Source organism: Danio rerio, chromosome 20 (assembly GCF_049306965.1).
Source record: "Danio rerio strain Tuebingen ecotype United States chromosome 20, GRCz12tu, whole genome shotgun sequence".
Taxonomy (NCBI): Eukaryota; Metazoa; Chordata; class Actinopteri; order Cypriniformes; family Danionidae; genus Danio; species Danio rerio.
Genome location: NC_133195.1, coordinates 3,950,001 through 3,974,000, shown reverse-complemented (window position 1 = coordinate 3,974,000; position 24,000 = coordinate 3,950,001). Strand labels below are relative to the sequence as shown.

At 39.1% G+C, this 24,000-nt stretch overlaps 1 protein-coding gene across 1 annotated transcript in view; it reads right to left on the bottom strand.

The window, feature by feature from the left end:
- The window catches only part of LOC101885478 (exostosin-1), a 443,183-nt gene that overhangs the window by 7,457 nt on the left and 411,726 nt on the right, over positions 1–24,000 (bottom strand). Inside the window, exons 9-10 of the mRNA XM_017352664.4 lie at positions 19,653–19,742; positions 5,553–5,713 (exon numbers count right to left, since the gene is read on the bottom strand). Of these exons, the coding sequence (XP_017208153.1) occupies positions 5,553–5,713; positions 19,653–19,742 (251 nt within the window). The remainder of the gene's footprint in view (positions 1–5,552; positions 5,714–19,652; positions 19,743–24,000) is intronic.

Below are 24,000 nucleotides of genomic sequence, written 5' to 3'. Positions count from 1 at the left end.
ATTCTGGGTGGTTGCCAGGGCTTTGCCATGGTTTTCAGAGAGTTGCTATGCAGTTTCTAGGGTGTGCAGGAATGCTGCCAGTGTATTGCTCTGTGGTGGCTTAGGCTTTCCAAAAGGTTACCATCTGGTTATGGGGATGTTCTATGTGGTTGCTTTCTGGCACTGCCAAGTCTCTGTAATATTCTGGTCACCAGAAATGAGCTACAATATGAATACCTGCATTTAGCTTAAAATATGAGAAACTTCTAAACTAATGTCAATCTCATTTCTCAGGTTATGATTGAAAGTTATTTAGTAATTTAATTAACATATAAGTGTAATTTATTTTTTGACAATATTTTTAATAAACATTATTTTACAAACATAAGGTATCAGCTGGGCATTCTAATTTTTATAATAATTGTAAATGTAGTTTCACACTGTATTGTAAACACACATTTCTTACAAAAAAAAAAAAACAATGTATGAAATATTGTGCAGTGGTTCTCAACAAAGAGCATGTAACGCCGGGGAGTACAAAGACAACTGGGGTAAGATCCAACATGCAGGTTTATTCATCGTCAGGCAAGCAATGGTCAATACAGGTACAAACGGGTATGTGTAGGCAGTCCAGAATCGTAATCAGTAAACAGGCGATAGGTCAAAAGGCAGGCAGCAGGCAGGGAGAACAGGAATACAAGGCTTGGTCTAAACACGCGTAAACGAGACAAGGAAAAACGCGTTGTAGTGTCATCAAAGGATAAACAAGACTCGGCAAACTGAAAGGGTGATTGTGTGGCTTAAGGAGAGTGTGCAATCAGTCTCTGACAATCCTCAGGTGTTGCGAGTTATCAGTCTAGGTGAGGAAGCATGTGTAAGTGTGACCGGAGTGCATGTATGAATATGTTGTCCATCAAAGGCGGAAGTGTAGTCCGTGGTTAATGTGAGTGAGAACCAGCGATCAATGGAGTATGATCGCTGGTTATCGTGACAGAGCAAAGGCTCAGATATCTTCTAAAGCCTGATTTATACTTCTGCGTCAAATAACCAGCGTAACCCACGGCGCATGCAATGCATGTAGCTGTGCATTTATACTTCTGCGCGCTGTCTCTTTTGGTCTGCATTAACACTTCCGAAACGCTAGTTGGCAGTGAGGTGTAAATGTTCCTCTGTGTCGAGTTTCTTCGCTGCTTTTCTGCGTTTCCTGAACACTTCCGGGATGTACAAGCGGCTCAAACTCGCTCAGTTTGAGGCTGGAACCGGCGGACATGCAACAACTTTAACTATGAGGTAAACACAAACAAAGCATTCCATCCGGATCTCCTTCACGGGACTCCACACTTGTAAATAGTCGCTTGCGCCATTCGCGCGGCTCTCTGTCCCGCCCAGACTCATCAGCGCTACCAAGCCGACCAATCACAGAGCTTGCGCTACGCGTTGTTGCGACGTGTAGTTACATTTTTTGAGAGGTGCACATCAGTGACGCCGATGGCCACGGCGAAGGGCTATGCGTCATCGCCGTAGCATACACCGGCGTTTGACGCAGAAGTATAAATCAGCCTTAAGGGTCCACAGGATTACTTAATTAAAACCGTGAGTTCCAACCCTTTGACTCAAATCATCCCCACTATTATTATTACTATGCATTATCCTATTATTATCTGTCCACTCTTACTATGCATTATTTAAATGACCCTAAAATAAGGCAACATACTTATTGTGGTATTTCTTAGAACTTTTGGAACCACTAATGAATTGTGATCAGTACATCAACAGCCCTATATAGTGTAACTACTGTAAAAGAGATTACAAATAAGCAGTTTTGTAATAAAATAGAAGAAATGTAATCTGCTCAACTACTGAAACTAAGGGTGCTTTCACACCTGTGAATCGATTCAGTTGTTCTGAAACAGGGATTAAAATTGTTTCATTGTTGCTCTTTGCTCTTGGTGCGGTTCGCTTTCACACGGCAAAGTTTCTAAACGGACCAAAAGAGCTAAAACAAGTTACGTGTGAGTTAACTCTCCTCACATTGGTCAGAGTTTCACGGTTTATTTTGCAGAGTCCTGCTCAGCGGTCGGGGGGTGGTGGTTTGGTGGTGTTTGACAGTGTGTGCCTGACGTGTCTGAAGAGCGAAGAGGGATGCGGTGGGGAGAGGTGAGAAGGGTGCACGACATATTTGAGGATCGGGAGGAAGACGTGCGATTTCCAGGAGATTATCACTCAAATGTTGGCATCCAGGAGTCTCTGTGCATTTGCGGGAGAATCCTGAAACTTCCGGGAGACTTGGGATGTCTGGAATGACATCCTGTCCTACTCATAATTCTCTCTTCATATAGCCGTATTACCTATCCATAAAACATTGTGATAAAGCCGGGCTTGGATCATATCGCTTTCTCACTACAATCGATCCGCTCCAGAGTTTGTTTCAATCCAGCCGAGACCACCTCATTCAAGCGATCTCGGAGCGATTGTTTTGGCGTGGATCAGAGCACAATTGGTGGTTTCACATATGCCAAATGAACCGCACTAACTGGGCAAACGAGACAGCTTCCAAAACAAAAGTATAGGTGTGAAAGCACCCTAAAAGTCAACAGCTAAAACTTGCATACCCTAATAACTTCGTGGAGTAAGAAAATGTGTTGTACACGCCACTGAAGACATCCATGTGCCTACGTATTTAATTTTGTTTGTTATGTGCAATGATTAGATTCAAAACTATTTCAAAATCTTCATCATGTCTCTCAAATGTCATTTGCATGCCGGCATATTCATTAGGTTATTAAAGAACATGCATTAATAGTTTCTTTCAGACTGGCTGTGTGGATAAGCAGAAGTGACTGTTATTGTTTTTTTTATTATGATTGTGTATGTAATGCCCTGTGAAGCAGATAAGCAAGTAAGCAGATTAAAATAAGCAAAGGATTTTACTTTTTTTTTTTTGGTGAAGGATTAGTAAACGCAGCTGTATTAGGTTGTATTAGCTATGGCAAACTGATTACGGATTTTTTCAGATGTCACACCTTTAATCCACAGCCGAGCTTGAGTCTCAGAAACAATTGAAAAGAATCATTTATTTTCTTCTTACATTCATTTCTTCCTTGCAGCTTGTACGGAATACTTGAACCAAACGGTGATAAATATATCATTTTGCTGTTATAAGTTTATTTAAACTACATTTCCTTGCTATTTGAAGGAAACTGTCTGTCGAACAATCGATCACAATCCAATCTCGTACCCAGTTTGAGTGTTATTTGAGTTGAGAGTGAGAGGTATTAAAGATTATGCACTGAAAACATTTTTTCTTGATACACTATTTACAACCATTTCCTCACTCATATGTTGTATCTCATATCTGCTTTAAAAAACACACAGCACTGAACACACCACTTATTCACACAACCTCATATCAAGAGTTCCCACTTAGATATGCTTAGCATTTATATCAGATTTGGCATGCTGTCCCAGGAGAGAACCCTGAGCTCGGAGATATTTGAGCCCAGGGCTCCCGCCAGGTCAATAAGCATATCAGGAGATCCGAAATCAGGTAGGTCTCGAGAGCTCCCCCTTTAGAAAAGGGAGGAAAAGGGGGAGATGGGGTGGAAGGGGGGATTCTTCCAAACGAAGATAGAGCAGTAGGGAGAAAATGATCTATTTATTGTAAGCTTGGATCACTCTGATTGGATTATTACTGATTACAGATGAGCAGCCAGTCGTGCTCAATCCTATCACGTGCTCCTCTCGAAATTAGTTCATGAAACTTCACTTGATGAATCAATGTCTTCTGTAGGTAAACCATATGTTTGTGTGATAAACCCACAACTGTAGTAAATACTAGTGTTTTCGAACCATACTACAGTAAACTAAATTAATCTTTATTTCTAGTAGCTGTGGTAATACTACATCTCTAGTACTGTACTAAGAACCTAATATAGAATATTTTATACTGCAACACACCACAGCTTACCATAGTAAAACTAAAATTTACCACAGTGTTTATTAGTTTGAGTTTATTATAGTTAATAATAAAGTATGCTGTAGCATTCATTAACATTGTGTTGTAAACACTATAATACCCCTTCAGGCACGTCATAATACATTAATATACCACTGAGTGGTAAAGTATGGTACGGTATGGTTCGGTATGGCCGTTTCCACTGTCAAGGGATACCTAAATGCGATCCATACCGTACCACTTTTTGGTCACCCTTTGGAAAGGGTACCAACTGGCCCAAAGGGTATCATAATCTTCACTTCAATCACCATCTGGTTTGGCTCAGCTGACAAAACTGACCTCCGTAGACTACAGCGAATAGTCAGGACTGCTGAATGTGTCACTGGCACTACACTTCAAGAACTGTACTTCGCCAGAGTGAGTAAAAGGACTCACAAAATCACTCTGGACGCCTCACACCCAGCACACTACCTGTTCGACCTGTTACCGTCTTGTTGGCGCATTCCGAACTATTAAATGTTAGAACATTTGAAAGGATTAGGGCTTAGGGGGGATAACTGGCAATAGAACACAGCCAGGAACTCTGCTTCTAACTACAGCTCTAAAGGTGTAGCTGCAAATGTACAACTTTGCAACACAGTTTGTGAATGTCTGTGGAACGATGGATTTGGGAAATGCTAAATCAAGAAACTATGTTCGTAATGGCAGAACTTGCGACCTTACTTAGCTACCAATGGTTTTTGGAAATGCACCCCAGATTGGTGGAAAAGTTTTTTACACAGCATGTCAAAACAAACAAAAAAAATTAGGCATTTCTTTAAAAATTTAGCTTTTTCTTGTTGGTGTGCATGATCACATTAGTGCACTTTGTTTAGTCACAAGACATTAAACACTGACAAAAAAATGCATGCAAAAAGCTTTCAGCTGTGTTTCAGACTTAGCCAAGCCCAGTTTTATAAACCGTTGTTGATGTCAGCAGGAGGATTTTGCCCCGGGACAACAGGCACTACGCCATAATCATGCCACTACAAGACAAAGCTCATGATTGGTTAACGCAGTGCGAATGTCCGCTAAAGTTCGGATTTTCCAACTTGAGTGCTAATCGAGTCAGTCTCGCAAAATGATCCACTCATGCCACTTCATTCATGTGAATTAAGTCATTCGCGCCTCAGAATGTCTGTTTACGTTTTTGCGTTGACTTAACATGATAATCAGTCGCACTCGTCTGGTGTAAATGCAGCATAATGGTGGACAGCTGCTTCTAACTCAGGGCTGTATATGCTTTTGACGGGAAAATCATTTCTAATAGGTGGGGCTTTCCCCCTCTGATGACACATATAAATGGAAAATGTCAATCAAAGTGTGTCTGCTGACTGTTTTTATGAAATGTGAATATAAAAAATAGAAGTAATACATTTTTACAATTAGAGGCTGAAATTATTCACAAACTGATGCAACACAACTGTTTAAAACCAGTGTAAAAGTGACTTTTGCATAATAGGTCCCCTTTAAAACACAGGTTTCCTTTAAACAGGGCAATCAAAATAAAATGTTACCATTTATTACACAACAAGTCACAATACAACACTTATGTCCTATTGTGTTCTCTAGCGATTACCTGTGGTAGAACGCAGCTCCTGTGAGCACCATTGAATACTCATTGGTCCATTTGGAGGTATAACCCCATCTCCCCTTCCCACTGTCCCAGTAGTGGCTGCGCGCAGGGTAGCCCACGATCCTATCTGGGAAACTTTGCCAAACGATGAAGGCGAAATCCACCTGCAAAACAAAAAGGATCCAGAAACACACCATTTAGATTACATAACTGCTTCTGAAATAAAACAGAGAATTATCATTTCACGCTCGTAGTGTTCCTATACAAAGATGGCATAAGAATGTGGGCCACTTTAGCCAGTTATGTGGCACTGGTGGTATTCCTTTAGCCTAGACAAAATGAATGCGAGCATGAAGTGGCCAAAGATACAAATTCATACATGGGCCATTTAAGGCAAATATTTGGCACTTATGGCAAAATGTAATCTGAATGTGAGCCAAATGTGGCCCATGTGGAAAATGGTAAATTTGGCCCAAATGACAGAGAATAAACGTGGGCCACTGTTAAAATATGGCATAGTCATTTAGGGGAATCTGGGTCTAAACCTAAAGTGGCTCACACGTGTAGGTGCAAATGTATCCCAGTTATCTTAAGACCTATGTGGGCCACTTTTGGCAAATATTTGGCACAGTAAGCTCTGGCTATTGCGGCTGTGAGCCTAATGTGGCCCAGAGAAAATATGTCAAATGTGGCCCAGTTATTTTAAAACATGTTGTGGGCCACTTTTGGCAAATTTTCAGCACAGTAAACTGGCCAATGCAGCCGTTAGCCAATAGTGGCCCAGAGAAATATGGAAAATGTGGCCCAGTTATCTTAAAACATATGTGGGCCACTTTCGCCGAATATTCGGCACAGTAAGCTATGGCTAATGTGTATTTGAGCCTATAGTGTTCTAGAGAAGATATGGCAAATGTGGCCCAGTTATCCTAAAACAAACGTGGGCCAATTTTGGCAAACATTTGGCACAGTTAGCTCTGGCTAATGTGACTGTGGACCAGAATAGGGTCAGTTCTGGTTCATTTGGTTGAATTCTGGCTAATATGTGGTATTGCTTTGGCTTATTTGTCTCCTAGATTTGACAAACAGGAGCGGACCGCCCTAGAGCCATCATTTCATTCAGTATGTGGTCCAGATGTAAGTGTCTGGTGTGGGCCGGATCTGGGCCAGAATAAAAGCAAACTGTGGCCCAGAATAGGGTCAGTTCTGGTCCATTTAGTTGAATTCTGGTTGATATGTGGTATTGCTTTGACTTATTTGTGGCCCAGATTTGTCAAACAGGAGCGGACAGCCCAAGAGCCATCATTTCATTCAGTATGTGGTCCAGATGTAAGTGTCTGGTGTGGGCCGGATCTGGGCCAGAAAAAAAGCAAACTGTGGCTCAGAATAGGGTCAGTTCTGGTCCATTTAGTTGAATTCTGGTTGATATGTGGTATTGCTTTGACTTATTTGTGGCCCAGATTTGTCAAACAGGAGCGGACAGCCCAAGAGCCATCATTTCATTCAGTATGTGGTCCAGATGTAAGTGTCTGGTGTGGGCCGGATCTGGGCCAGAAAAAAAGCAAACTGTGGCTCAGAATAGGGTCAGTTCTGGTCCATTTAGTTGAATTCTGGTTGATATGTGGTATTGCTTTGACTTATTTGTGGCCCAGATTTGTCAAACAGGAGCGGACCGCCCAAGAGCCATCATTTCATTTAGTATGCGGAGATGTAAGTGTCTTGTGTGGGCTGAACTTGAGTCACATGAATTTTGCTAGCTGTGTAAGAACAAAGACAAGGCATTCATTGTCATTCATCTTCTGATAAAACCACTGCGAACACATTGCTTAAGCTCATCACAAGATAAAAGTCGTAGAATTAACAAAAAGCGACATTAGTTTGCTTGATACTCTTAAAAAAATGAAAACAAGCTCCCTTCCAGTCAGATAAATGATCAAAAGAGCCAATGAGAGCTTTTTCTAACTCAGCTCTTTATTTAGCCTTGGAATTTCGAGTGCATTCAGACATGCTTCAGCATCAACACATCTGACTAGTATGGGATGAGAACAGTCGTCCCTCTCTGTCAAAGTCAGCATGTGCACATATCACAAAAAATGAACCCTCAAATCAGAGGAAAAGGTTGCAAACGTCCCCCCTTAATGTTATAATAGATTAATCGCCGCATTAGTCACAGACTCGGAGCCAGATTTATGACATCATGCAAATAATGTGGCCTTAAGGAATTACGTGCATCGTTCCGGCAATGCATCGTAGGCGACACACTGAAATTCGCTCCATTCATTATGCGTACCAGACCTTGATTATGGATCTGAGTGAGAGGGAAAGATGAATGGCATGTGGAGTCACGGCTGCTTGGTCCGAGGAGAACAGCGCTTCACGATCAAGGCTCACAAATGAGTTTAACTAATTGCCTAGCAATCATTTAGAACAACCCCAAAGGCTGTATGTCAAAGCGAGTGTTCAGTGCGCAGCTGCAGGTTTAAGGTATTTTAAACTATGCAGATTTCTGAAGCGTTCCACACATCACATGTAGGAATACATTACTTTTTTGAGGTAATTAACAGCTTACAGGTTTTTTTTCCATTGTTGTAGTTCATTTTCACTTAATATTTAATTGACAATTAAATTTTTTTGATGTTGGTATTTTTAAAATTTCTGTTGATAAATGCAACACATTTTCACACCCAATTTGAACCACATGCCGAATCTGTGTAGGGAATCAGAAATACAGATGTGGCTACTGATATTGCGAGAGTGAATGAACGTGACCAAACGCAGTGCTGCAGTGCTGCGCGGCACAGCACAAAATGGTCTAACACAAGAAAGACATGACTAGCAAGGGGCAGTTATTTAACATAGTGAACATACTGAACTGATATGCCAACGCAATCTCACGGCAATTCGTAACTTTTTGATTTAGTGGCTAATTCGTATGAATTTGTACGATCTAATTTGTACAATTTAGTACGATTTGCTCATCATCCAATGACGGTTGGGGTTAGGGGTGGGGTTCCTTTTTAAAACTGTACATTTTCGTACGACTGAACTTGTACAAATTCGTACGAATTAGCCACTAAACTGACAAAACGTAAAATACTTACGTTTTTTACTTGCATGCTCCATTTATTTTCTGATCACACTCGCCGGTAAACCAATACCACTCGGATCCCAATCCAACATAAGTTTTCCTAGTAGGCTAACCCTAATTTATTTGTAACTAAAAAAAATCTTATGTAACTGTCTAAAATAAAAGCCCATTTATAAAACAAGTTTCTCTTTGAAAGTGGTGTTCTTTCTTATGCTTTTTTTCTTAATAATATTTTTAATTATAAAAAAATATTAAATTTTAATTCTTCATTTTTTCTTATAATTTTCTTTTTTTAAATAATATTTTTATAGACCTAAGTGATTAAGACAAAAATCGGTTATGTTAAAATCACCCGCCCCAAAGCACGAGATCCTGTCACATCGTTATTAATCAGGTTTCACCGCAGGGGAAGGAACTGCCAACTTATCCAGCATATGTTTTACACAGGGGATGCCCTTCCAGCTGCAACCCATCACTGGGAAACACCCTTACACTCACACACACACTACGGCCAATTTAGTTTATTCAATTCACCTATACTGTATATCTTTGGACTGTGAGGAAAACCGGAGCCACCGGAGGAGCATGCAAACTCCACACAGCATTGCCACTTGAACCAGTGACCTCCTTGTTGTGAGGTGACAGTTCTAACCACTGAGCCACCATGCCACCCTCAAGAATTGTGTTGTTTTATATAATTTTATTATATAATTTTATTGTTAATTTTATAAGTAGTTTGAACTAGCAGCAGCAGCAACAATACTTTATTAAGGGAAAAGTCATAAGTCGGCAATAAAGGGTGATTCCAATATAAATATACAACAGGATGAAGACACAAATTCACCTGCGCATGCAAGCACTAGATCGATGCTGTAATTTATATTACTCTGTCATCGTACAATAACAATTATTACCCTTTCTGGTCAATTCTTCAGGCCATTAACTGCAGCACAGGCATCATAACCCGTGGGTTCTGCCGTGCCGCTGTTATGCTACACATGTGCCTGCAGTCTAATGATGCTTGGCTCACAGAAAAAAGAAAAAAAAAACCCTCAACATTACATTTCCCATTTTAATAAGCCAGTTAATGAGTCGAAGCAATGCAATTATCAATTCTGTGGAGCCACAGTCTTAAAAAATGAAACTACTGCTAAATATGCCGGATTCTCACATTCTCAGCACTTTTCAATTAAAACCCTCTCAAACGCTTAAAGGGCAATTACTGGGTCAGATTACCACGCAGAACGAGCGGAGGCATCTCTCCAAATGTTGCTGGATTTGTCTAAAGCCACAAGAGCTTTCTCGCCGAAACCGAGACTCGTTAAACTTTTTTTTGCACTCGAGTTCTGTAATCTTGTACAGCTATAAAAGTTAAGTGGATATTCTGGCCAGGCAGACGTAAAGATGTACTGGGGGCAGTTAATAAAACATCAGCGTGCTGAATTATGAATCGCAGGTTTCAAACATATGCAATGAATTTAAGAAATTAGAAGCTTTTCTTGCTTTTCCGATTGGGGAAATTCTCACTGAGACACTTAAAGTAATGATGGAAACACTGATGAAAATAATAACTAATAAACTAATAATAATTAGTTTTAATAGCAAATTATTAGGTAGAAAAAAAGGCAAATAACACACCAAATTAAACAAAATTTGCAGTAAAAAAAAATCTTACTCCTACTACTTGTTTCCTCCCACAAGTCCAAAGACATGCAGTACAGGGGGATTGGGTGAACTAAATTGTCCGTAGTGTATGAGTGTGAATGAGTGTGTATGGATGTTTCCCAGAGATGGAAGGGCATCCGCTGCCTAAAAAACATATGCTGGATAAGTTGGTGGTTCATTCCGCTGTGGTGACCATGGTGGCCATTTTGAAGTCGGCCATCTTGGATCCAACTAATAGGAAGAGGGTCATTTGATATATCAAACTTATTGGAAATTTCACAAGAAAAACAATGGTGTGATTTAACGTAACATTATTCTTTCATGAGTTATTTACAAGTTTCTGACCTCTTATAAAATGTGTTCAATGTGCTGCCCATTGTGTTGGATTGTTAATGCAACCCTCTTCTCCCACTCCCATACAGAAAAATCCAGCTTAAACCAGCCTAGGCTGGTTGGCTGGTTTTAGCTGGTCGACCAGCCTGGTTTTAGAGGGGTTTTGGCCATTTCCAGGCTGGTTTCCAGCCATTTCCAGCCTGGTCTTAGCTGGTCAGGCTGGGAGATGACCAGCTAAAACCAACTTGACCAGCCTAGCCAGGCTAGGAGTCCAGCCAAAACCAGCTATGTCCAGTTTAAACCAGGCTGGTCAAGCTGGTTTTAGCTGGATTCTCAGCTGGTCATTTTCCAGCCTGACCAGCTAAGACCAGGCTGGAAATGGCTGGAAACCAGCCTGGAAATAGCCAAAACCCCTTTAAAACCAGGCTGGTCAACCAGCTAAAACCAGCCAACCAGCCTAGGCTGGTTTAAGCTGGATTTTTCAGCAGGGTCTTCACACACTGATAGCAGCACCGCATAAGAAATTCCAGCACAGGCTTCCGGTATCCGTAGTTTCAGGTGCTGCACATCTTGTATCTTCACACCATAGACAATAGCAGATGACCCCAAAAATAAAAGTCTAAAGGGGTCAGATTGGGAGACACCTACACAATTGCAGACGATACCAAAGATAAAAGTCTAAGGGGGTCAGATCGGGAGACCTTGGGGGGCCATTCAACTGGCCCACGACGTCCAGTCCACTTTGCAGGAAACTCTTCATCTAGGGATGCTCGGACCTGACACCCATAATGTGGTGGTGCACCATCTTGCTGGAAAAACTCAGGGAACGTGCCAGCTTTAGTGCATACAGAGGGAAACACATCATCACGTAGCATTTTAAAATATCCAGTGGCCTTGAGGTTTCCATTGATGAAGAATGGCCCCACTATCTTTGTTGTCTGTGGTGTGAAGATACAAGACGTGCAGCACCTGAAACTACGGATGCTGGAAGCCTGTGCTGGCATTTCTCCTGCGGTGTTGCTATCAGTGTGTGAAGAGTGTTGAATGCTCAGTTTGAACTGCAGCAGATTGTCTTGACTATGATTAAAAACAGCGTTAACCAGCAGTTGGACAGGTGTACCTAATAAAGTGGCCGGTGAGTGAAATTAATATAGCTTTTTAATGTACTTTTTTGCTTGTAATTCCTCATTTAGACAAGCATTACAACTATTCATTTTATAATTCCACCATTACATTCCGTTTCATGCAAAAAAAATAAGTAAATAAAACTGCAGCATTAAAGAGAATCAACGAAATATTTCAGTCCATCCTCAGTACATTAACAGCACATTCCATAACAAGATTAATTCCCACAAACCCCTGCCTAGGAATTCACAAACGAGCTTCATATTCCTACGTACTTTGCCAGGAACGCTGGCCAAAAATGTGCTTCTTTTGTTTTTAAACAGACAACACCCTCAAACCCGGCAAAAATGCAAAGGGAGAATTATCTCTCTTGCCAACAAATCCGTCCTGCCCCTTGGATCATCTTTGCCATAATCAAACCTAGGTGGGCAACACCATAATCGTCACATCGCCCTGTCTGTTCTGAGAATAAATAAATCCCAGACTTCTTTACACCGGCTGAAACGTCGATGCCAGATGGTGCAGACATGTTTTCTGAACTGGCACTGCAGCCACACAGATTTGCATATCGCTGCTCCAGCAATGATAGTTGTTAACTACACATTTATAATCCTTTAAACAATAATTACTCCAGATTCGGCCAATTTGCTGGAAGACAGGATTCTCATTCAGGCCTTTGAAACACTAAACTACAGCATGCATCTAAATCTCTGAAAGAGTATTTCCCTAAACCAGTGGTTTACTCTTTTTTTTTTTTTTTTTAACCAAGTACCACCTCAGAAAAAAAGCTACAGCAACAGCAGTGCACATTTCGAAAACGAGTCATATTCGTAATTATATTTATACAATTTTTGATAAATTTTAAAATATTTTTTGCATGTACATATGACATATTTGTAAAACTTTTTGAAATCTAAACATTAACTTGTATGTAGATTGCTAGGGAACCAATGTAATCTCACGGCAATTCGTAACTTTTTGATTTAGTGGCTAATTCGTATGAATTCGTACGATCTAATTCGTACAATTTAGTACGATTTGCTCATCACCCAATGACGGTTGGAGTTAGGGGTGGGGTTAGGTGCCATGCCTCCTTTTTAAAATCGTACATTTTTGTACAACTGAACTCCTACGAATTTGTTCGAATCAGCCACTAAACTGACAAACCGTATAATACTTACGTTTCCTCGTGAGATCAGGCTGAGGGAACCCATTTTTCTCAGAGGATGTCAAGCTGACATAACTTTGTTGCACTCTGGTACAAGTTTTATTTATGGGGAAAATTAAAAAGCACTGCAGTGTTTGGGTGTTCTGTGTTTGTCTGGGATAATTAGTCTACCGTAATTACATTTCATACAAAATGTGAAGCTTTTTGTTTCGTGACTTGCGATGTGGCATTCCGAAAAGTTAAGTTCAACTAGGTACGACTGGAATACGCAAGAGCATTGTACTGCTTACGCCTTCGTTATAACTAGGCCCACACGGAATCCGCACGCGCATAATTCCGCAGATTTTCCGCAGAATTTTGCAATGATCGTTCAGAAATACAAACGGCTGAAGTGTAAGGTCGGTGCAATGAAAGGTACACATTTGCAAACCTACCTAAAGTTACAAACAATGATGCTGATGAGACCGATCATGTGGTGAATGTTGGTCTTGTGTTGAGCTCAATGAGCCTTACATTTAAAGATAGAGCAAGAGTGTTCCTAAGTGACATCGCTTTGACTCACACGCTGAAAATAGCGGACGTGAAACGACAAACTGAGGATATGGTGATGCGCACCTATTAATCAATATTGGTGGGCGGGGGGACAGCACTGCTACGTCAAGTTTCGGTCGCTATAAAAACCGCTCCAATTGATCCACCATTTTTATGTTGTTAAATTGAAAAAAAAGAACTGGGTGGGTTTATATCACCCCAATATAACGGTCTATACACTATACCTACACACATGTCTGTCCAAACAGCTTGAAAAGTACATTTTTCAACATAGGTGCCATTTATACTGCATCTTGTTCGTTTCCTTTCAATTCCACTGGGTTGGTGTATACAGCTCTGGTCTGTGTGTGTGCGCGTGTGCGTTTCTTAGCAACAAACCTGTATAAACGTCGTTGTCCGTAGCCACTAAATCAAAAAGTTACAAATTGCCATGAGATTGCATTGCACTCTCCGCTCACATCATTCAAAACAAAAGGTCCACATTGTCCCCCGATTATGTCAACAGACTGGACTGTCTTAGCAACTGGATAAATGTAAAGGAGGACAAAGCAAAATTGTTTCTACTTTATAATTAATGTTGTCAACTCACAGCAACACAACTTTACAATGAGTGCAATTGTTTGTATTCAATACTTATTGTTATTATAATTTTCCATTTTCCATGTCTGTAATGCCTGTATTTTGGGATTTTTTTGCAGTCAACTTAGAATCCAACTTGGAAATCAATTTAGTCTTTTTTGGCATTGATTGTTTTGAAATTCAAATGGCATTAACATGCCTGTGTTTTATTTTCTGTAATAAATATTGCTGTCAAGCCAGGATCTTGATGGTTTATTGTGGGTTATGTTGTTTACATAAAGAAATCTGTGTTACAAGTTAAACAAAAAATCTAACAAACAATTATATTTTGAATTTAAAAAAGATTTTGTCTTGCGTTTACAAAGATTTTACATTTGAATAACCAAAATTATAAGTTTCAGTCTTTTAAATGTGATTAATCGTGATTAATAAAAAAAGTGTGATTAATTAGTTAATTTTTTTTATCGATTGACAGCACTAACATATAACTAACATATATATATATATATATATATATATATATATATATATATATATATATATATATATATATATATATATGTATATGTATATGTATATATATATATATATATATATATATATATGTATATATATATATATATATATATATATATATATATATATATATATATATATATATATATCATATTGTTATAGAAATAAACTTAAAATATATTTTTTAAAGATTTTACGTGAAATAATGATTGTATTTTTAGTGCAGTCAATTAATTTTGATACATATACATTACATAAATTATAATGGTAACACTTTACCATAAGGTTCATTAGTTAATGCATTTACTAACATGAACTAATCATGAACAACACTTGTACAGCATTTATTAATCATAATTGAACATTTACTAATGCACTATTAACATTCAAGTCCATTCTTGTTAACATTAGTTAATGCACCATGAGTTAACATGAACTAACAATGAACAACTGTATTTTCATCAACTAACGTTTATTAGCATGAACAAATACTGTGGTAAATGTATTGTTCATTGTTTGTTCATGTTAGTAAATGCATTACTTAACATTAACTAATGAATCTTATCGTAAATTTGGCATCCTGGCCAAATCTGCCCACTGGCCTTTGTCCATCATGGCCTCCTAACCATCCCCATATTCAATTGGCTTCATCACTGTCTCCTCTCCACCAATCAGCTGGTGTGTGGTGTGCGGTCTGGCGCAAAATGGCTGCCGTCGCGTCATCCAGGTGGATGCTGCACACTGGTGGTGGATGAGGAGATTCCCCCCACTGTGTAAAGCGCTTTGAGTGCCCAGAAAAGCGCTATAGAAATGTAAGGAATTATTATTATTATTATTAAAGTGTGACCATTATAATTACACAATCAGCTTTTATAGGAGAAACCTAAAATATTAAACCAAATAAAAATTGAAGCATTTGTTGAGAATTACTTAGGCCTGTTACTCACTAGAATTACGATACAGATACCAGTTTACATGTTTTTTTTATTTTTTTATTCCAGAGTCTCTTTTTCTAAATCCATGTCTTCCTCTTTGTCAAGCACATATCATTGTCTGATTAGATTATACAGCTGAGAGCAATTAAAAATGAGCCCAGCAGGCTGCTGATGCTGCAGTGTGCAAATATCATCTCTTCTCTCAGGGAAAATGAAGACAGAGAACTGACATTAACAAAATGCAGTACAAACACAAAATAAGCCAGCAGCGGACAATACAAGCAGCATCACAAATACCACCGAACAACAACAATAAAGGTAATATAATGACACGAAAAAGGACAGGACAAAAGGAGGAAAGCGAGAGAGTGAATGCTTATATGTGACTGAGAAAAAGATAGCTGAACTATGAACATTAACTTCTCTAAGTGTTAAAATCTAAATCACAGTATATTAAAATGTATTAAGTTCTGTTCGTAATAATACATATATAATTAATTATATTATTTAATGTACGTTTTTTTATTTTACAAAAAGTTAGGGTAACACTTTACTTAAAGGGGGTGTTTATAACACTGTTGTGACACTTTTATAATCATGACACACATTTCATGAATATCGACATTTAATTCATGCTTATGACACTTATATCTAGTTCAGACTGCGTGATTTTAGCCCTGACTTTTTTTTTTTTCTTTTGGTTTTGAGAAATCGCAGACAAAGGCCTGAAATCACAGGCAAATCTGTGCTTGTGCATGTGAGTGTCAATCACACAGTATGAACTTTCAAAGACGCAATCTGAGAGAATCGCCGATGATTCGCCGATGCCTGCGAGATATTTGGCGTGCTGAATATCTGGAGCTGTCGGCGATTCAAATCATACCGTGTGAATTGAGTTTTGACTGAAAATAACATCAGCGATCGCCCAGCCAATGAGAGAGCGGCATTCACTTGCATGTGTGTGTTTGTGTGTATGTGTGTATACCTGCTGCAGGCCAGCGGGAGGCTGGGGGAGAAGTTAAAAGCGCTCTTTTTCGGTTTATTTGGTCCCACGAAATGGAGGAAAAACTAGTGGAGGTTTGACAGGACTCAGGAGCAACCGTGTCTGTTTGACGTTTCATACAGAAAGAAATTAGTTTATTATCAACGTTGAGGAGAAATGGCTAATTCCCTTTAACCCAGGTGAGCAAATATGGACATTTTCCACCCAATTAAAGGCTTATTTCTCATTATGTAGTTAATAACAAAAGATATACGACGTGTTTTTGGCTGTGAGACGTAGTTTGGACGAAGTTGTCGGCGATTCTTCCAATAGTAAAGTCATGCAATGTGAAAGTCCCTGTCGCCGAACCATCTTGCAGTGTAAACAAAGCAGCGACAAAACGCTAGCCCAGATAGCCATACAGTGTGAAAACATCTGTGACACGACAACTTTGAAAATCATGCAGTCTGAACTCGCATTAGGGTGCCTTTACCCCTGTAAATCGATTCGGTTGTTCTGAAACAGGGATTAAAATAGTTACATTGTTGCTCTTTGTTCTTGGTGCGGTTCGGTCTCACTCGGTAAGAGAGGGGTCTGGCTGCAGACCTGGTGCAGTGCAATCTGGGCTGCATCCAATGCTTTTTAATGGGCTCACCTAATCCCACCCATAACCCTACCCATCACAGTGACGTCCATTTGAGTGCATTGTGTCTGACATTGCATCGCTGAGAGATGCAGTCTTACCTTGCATCATAAAGGCTGCATCCAGATACTATTGGTAATTAAATAAGTCACGTGCGTTAACTCTCCTTACATTGATTGGTCAGAGTCCCGCTCAGCTGTCATGCGTCCTTATTTTAATTCACGGCGATGATCAATAAAACTTTATAAGTGGAAAGCTGCTCTTTAATTTTGAACGGTGACGCCCACAGATGTCGTCACCAGATATAAATCAGAGATAAGACTCTCTCATGCATAGCCCTTGGCTAGACTGCAGTTTGGTTAATGTTCCTAACAAATAAACAGCTTGCTTTAATAGATCAGCATGCTTTCACTTTCGTATTTAACATGAAACGCACATTTACCGGTAGGAATGACATCTCGCCCTACTCATAATTCTCTAGTCTTATAGCTATATATATATATATATATATATATATATATATATATATATATATATATATATATATATATATATATATATATATATATATATATATATATATATATATATATGCCTAATACATATCCATAAAACACTGTGATATAGCCGGGCTCGGATTGTTTTGCTTTCTCACTATAATCGATCCACACTAGAGTTCGTTTCAATTGTGCTCAGACCACCTTATTCAGGCGATCTCGGACTGATTGATTTCGAACCCGAGCGTGGTTTGCTGGTTTTACATATGCCAAATGAACCGTGCTAACTGGGCAAATGAGACAGGCTCCGAAACAAAGGTCTAGGTGTGAAAGCATCCTTAATGTCATTAAGTGTCTTTAGATCAGTTAGGATCTGAGAATTAGGTTAATGACATTGAGATGTCTTCATTATGACAACTTGACTTAACCCTGCTTGACTTAACCCAGGTTTCCAGCCTGGTCTTAGCTGGTCCGGCTGGAAAATGACCAGCTAAATCCAGCTAAAACCAGCTTGACCAGCCTGGTTTAAGCTGGACATAACTGGTTTTGGCTGGGCTCCCAGCCTGGTTTGGCTGGTCAAGCTGGTTTTAGCTGGTCATCTCCCAGCCTAACCAGCTAAGACCAGGCTGGAAATGGCTAAAACTTCTCTAAAACCAGCCTGGTCGACCAGTTAAAACCAGCCAACCAGCCTAGGCTGGTTTAAGCTGTTTTTTTCAGTAGGGAAACTAATACATTATAACTTGTCTTTGTCATTGTCATGCCAACTTGACATTACCAGGACAACATAAATTGTCATAAACATGTCATAAACAAGATTGCTGTAAGGCTATTATTAAAGGAAGATTAACATTTTTCTGATCACTATTTTAAATGGAACAAACTAAATTTGTTAGTAAAATATGTCAATAGTCTGTTAAATATTTTCATCATGGCATTATTCATATTTAATGACATTTTGAATAAAAACAAATCATAATTTGATTAATGCCACTGTAGTTGGGGTCAAGAAAAAATATAGATTAATGATGTTGTTATAGTATTCAGGATGCACTTATAATGGCCTCATGGCTGATATGTTTATGACAGATTTATGACATGTTGTCTTGGTAATGTCAAGTTGTTTAACAAAAACATCTCAAATAATAGCTGTGTTTCCATCCAAAAATGCAAGTAAAATTTCTGCGCAAAACTAAAATATTGCCTAAAAGACGTGCGAATAAAGCAGCATTTCTATCTAACGAGTCAGAGAGAGCACTTCCTGATAAACTGACGCCAAATATCAACAGTAAAAACGGAATTTGCTGCGATAAAAGAAGCTGCGTGAATCTTTTCTTCATTTAATAAATGACTTGCACCTCAGAAGACAATGTTGACATGTAATGAATGCATTTGAAGCCGAAAGATGCAGACCGCAGATGCTCATGACGCTCTTCGGTAGGTAAATAATAATATAATAACTAATATTGAAATGGTTACAGCATTTTAGAATGACCAAAACAACATTTAAGATGTTTTACAATGTGCTCAGCCTGCTGGTTTGTGCACTCACATACATTTTTACCATAACATTATCTCTTGCGACAAAATCACATGGCCTTTTTTAACGTGCATACTGGAATTTGTTCGGTAAATGTGTTTCCATCATAGTGTATGTGCATCTTTTTTTTATCAAATAAAACGTTTATCCTACTCAGGAATGTGCATATGTTTTTTTATGCACATTTTTAAAATTGATGCGCATCTTGGCATTTCCATCAATCACTTTTTTATGTGCATATGCAAATTGGTGGATGGAAACAAAGCCAATGTCACCTTTGCATTTAAAATGACATAACTGTGCGAAAGACACTTAATGACATGACATTCATATTCATGATAGTGTTATGATGATAGATAAAGGTTTCATGACAGTCTTATTAATGCTTTCTTCAAGTAAAGTGTTCAGTCTTCATTCACTGACTAACAGAAATAACAATACCCGAGCATAACATTTACAGTAATGAATAAAAGTGTGATCTCTCACCTCATTGGTGGACAGAACCGAGTCCTCATCCAGACTGAGAACTGCGTCTGTTTTGATTGCTTGATGAGGGTAAAAACGTCCGCTCATTGTCTGAGGGGGAACAGAAAGTGACGTTAATCATTTTCAGCACACATTTTTAACAAAACTACCTCATTTTTATCAATTAAAATTAAGTCTTAATTTTATCAACATAAATACCTTTGTATATGGCTTCAAAATGTTCTAGTAACGTGACTGAAAACCATAATTGTGCACGCTCTGACCTATTTATCAATGTTTTTGATAGAAAAATACAAAAATGTGGCCAAAAATTCATATTCATTCATATTCAAATGTTCATTAGATTAGACATAAGCGCATACATTCAGAAGGGTTAAGTATCGTTTGGGGTTATTTGGATACCTGTGCTAAATCAACACTTTTAAAACGATACCGGTGCCAAAGTGGTCCCTGTACTGATACTCTTGAGCCACATAATTATGGTGGATGACTCTAGAAAAATGTTTTATTTGACAACATCTTTAAAAAAAATATTTGAATAAAACAATATAATAAAATTTTAAAGAAAACATCAATTCATATTTTGGTCCCACTTGATATTAAGTTTCCTTAACTACTATGTATTTACATCAAAAAATAAACACAAAGTACTTACTGTGTTTATAATGTATTTGAGAACACATGGTGCTTTTGAGTTGGGATAGAAGTTGGGTTATGGACAGGTTTGATGGCATGAGTAGGTTAAAGGGTGGGTTAAGGTTTAAGGCAGGGGTCACCAAACTTGTTCCTGGACGGCCGGTGTCCTTCAGATTTTAGCTTTAATCAAACACACCTGAACAAGCTAATTAAGCTCTTACTTGGCATACTTGAAACATCCAGGCAGGTGTGTTGAGGCAAGTTGGAGATAAACCCTGCAGGGACACCGGCCCTCCAGGACCAGGATTGGTGACCCCTGGTTTAAGGGATGGTCAACAGTGTATTTACAAATGTAATTACAAAAGTTAAATACAGATGTAATTACATACATGTATTTAATCAAGCATAAGTACACAATAATAACATGTATTTACACAATAAGTACATTGTAACAAACTATTAATTCCTGTGTAAGTACATATTAGTTAAGACCACTTGACCCATATTTTATATGGGACCCATATTTTTAATAAAATTTCAGAAAAAGTGAAAATATCTGAAAAATAACAATGCTTTAGTAATGAAGTCCTTGTCAATCATTGCCTCCATCCTCTGTAACATCTGCGTCTTATCTGCTCATCAAGTCAAAGTCACAATAGTTGAACATCTGCCAAGTTACAATATGGTAATTTACACCTTGTGAAAGAAAAAAACGCCTAGTGAAACTTTATGCCACTTAAGGTGCTCTATTTTGACGATCCATGCACAAAGTGCAAAGCGCAGGGCGCAAACGCATTCAGGGCGTGTCAGAATCCACTTTTGCTAATGTAAGGATGGAAAAATCCGCTTTGCGCTCTAAAAGGGTTGAGCTTATTATCTTAATGAGTTATAGGTGTGTTTTGAGAATAAACCAAACAGAGTCTCGTCTTCCATTCCCTTTAAGAGGCAGTTGCGTTGAGCCATAAGCGCATTTGCTATTTACATGACGTAAAGTAAAAAAGTAAAAAAACTGAGCATTTCACAAGCAAGAAAATAGTGAAACAGAGCCTCTGCAGAGCAAGAATGAGGGATAAATTATTAACTTTCACTTTTGCTCTCGTGGATAGGGAAACTTCTTGTACGCACAGACATCAATTAGCCTATACATAATTAATTTCCTTTGTTAAGCACAAAGATTTGTTTCAAAACTATTCCTAAATTCAGTTCTAATTTCCAGCAAACGAATAAATGAACAATAATAACGAAGTGTGGTCAAACAACTGAGTTACATCCAAATACACATGCTGTGCCCCATATGGTCTAAAACCTGACAGGTGGACAAATCTAAGCTTGTTTTTAATAAAACAAATATAAATATGGATATAATAAATAATACTGCTAATAATAATAACATTATACAAAAGCAAATTGTTATGAATGAACTGAAAAAGCCTCCCGAGATGAAGAAGACATAAAAGCAGTGATTTTTCATATTTATGTAGGCTAGAAAATAATATGTTTTCTAATATCTTATTCTTTATATTTATATCCTATATATATATACATTCTTATTACATCCTATATATATCCCTAATATTTAAATTCTTTTTTATTTGTAAAGATATTTGCATATTGCTCTACATCTTGTGTGTATTAGGCAGTGTGTAAGCGAGGTTAACAACTAACGCGCTCTGAGCTGGACAATAGACCGGCTTTGTTCTGGTCTATTGAAAAATCTATTATAGTTTCTCAAAATAGCAACGCCGTAGCAATGCACCTCAACACGCCTCCTTTTTAGACCAGAACGCCTATGGGCGCACATATGAGCACAAATGCATTTGCTATTTAAACAGCGTGGTGCAAAACATCAAAACGACTTCTGCACCAAGCTGAAACTAGCAAACAACAATTACATCGAGCTTTGCGCCACATTGCGCCGGCTGTATGATAGGGCCCAAGGTCACTGATCAACCACTTTAAATGTGGATTGCTGAATTCATCTGTAACATGATCTGAAAATAAATTGTGTCCTCAAAGACACAGAGACTGATCTTGTCTGCAAGCCATGAGAACATTTTTGCGTGTGTTAGTGGCAGTAAATGTGTTTCTAATGAAACCTGACTAAAAAGATGATACTTTCTCTATGTAACCCTGCCGGTCCTACACCACCCAACCCTTTCCGAGCTGGTTTCGAACCGGCGACCTTCCGCATGGGAGTCGGTTGCTCTAACAAGGAGGTTAAAGACCATGGCCTCTAGCGTCTGTAGCTAGAGCACCTTTAGAGGTCAGAGGAGTGAGGTTTACCTGCACAGCACACACTAGCTGGCCTCCGTTACACTCACCCCCCTAAACCTCACTCCCATCCGGGTCACGGCACCAGGGTAACCCCGCCGGTTCTACGCCACCCAACCCTTTCCGAGCTGGTTTCAAACCAGCGACCTTCCGCATGGGAGTCAGTTGCTCTAACAAGGAGGCTAAAAACCATGGCCTCTAGTGTCTGTCGCTAGATCACCTTTAGAGGTCAGAGGAGTGAGGTTTACCTACACAGCACACACTAGCTGGCCTCCGTTACATCTACATTTCTACAGCCTGCAGTAGTATTTTGTGGTAGTTCTTTACCGTTAAAGTCACAACCATTTTTATAGTGTACAATACATTTTTGACATTAGCACCCATTTTAAATTCAGACATCTTGCGAGACAGTTTTTTGAGACAGCAAAAGAGATGCTGGGCATCGGATTGGGTCTTCAGAGATTTTACCAAGCTTCGCTAATGAAACTGTTTAAACTGCCAAGCCATCGAGAGGACGACTGACCGCAGAACTCTGTCATACTCTCATGTTTAGCGAAAACTGTGACTTTGATAGCAGTGAGAGAGAGCAGAAAGGCTGTGTTTTTCCCATCACTTCCTCTGCGATTAGACATTTATCACTGCCACAGGATACCAGAGAGATGATGGTACAACAACTTGGAGAAATTCCATCCCCACAGCATCAAACTGTGTTGACAAATATTAGATTCTGTCCGCAAATGTACATCTGCGGCAACATCTTCCCACCAAAATGTTAGATAAAAATCTCCACAGCAGGTTTATTTTGCCCGTTCCCTTTACCTGATAACATCAGAAGATAGACTCAATCCTGTTATTATCCATAGATCTTCATGCTGTTACAAACCTTTATGACTTTCCTCTGTGGAACAGAAGGTATGTTGTAGATTTACAGAAACCAAACATTCATTCATTCATTTTCTTTTCGGCTTAGTCTCTTTATTAATCCAGGGTCGCCACAGCAGAATGAACTGGCACAATTTTACGCAGCAGATGCCTTTCCAGCTGCAACCCATCTCTGGGAAACATCCACACACACTCAAACACTACGGACAATTTAGTCTACCCAATTCACCCGTGCGGCATGTCTTTGGATTGTGGGGGAAACCAGAGCACCCGGAGGAAACCCACGCAAAGGCAGGGAGAACATGCAAACTCCACACAAAAACGCCAACTGACCCAGCCGAGGCATGAACCTGGGATCTTCTTGCTGTGAGGTGACCGAACTACCTACTGCGCCACCGCGTCACTACTTTTTATACTTAAAGTTATTGATTACAATGTATTTGTATTTGTGCTAGTGTGTTAGTACCTCCGACTTAATTCACTTGGATATGATTCATAGTACATAGGCTCATGCAAGTTTGCTGTGCATGTGGCTTGGAAGAAGCATGTAAAATAAAGT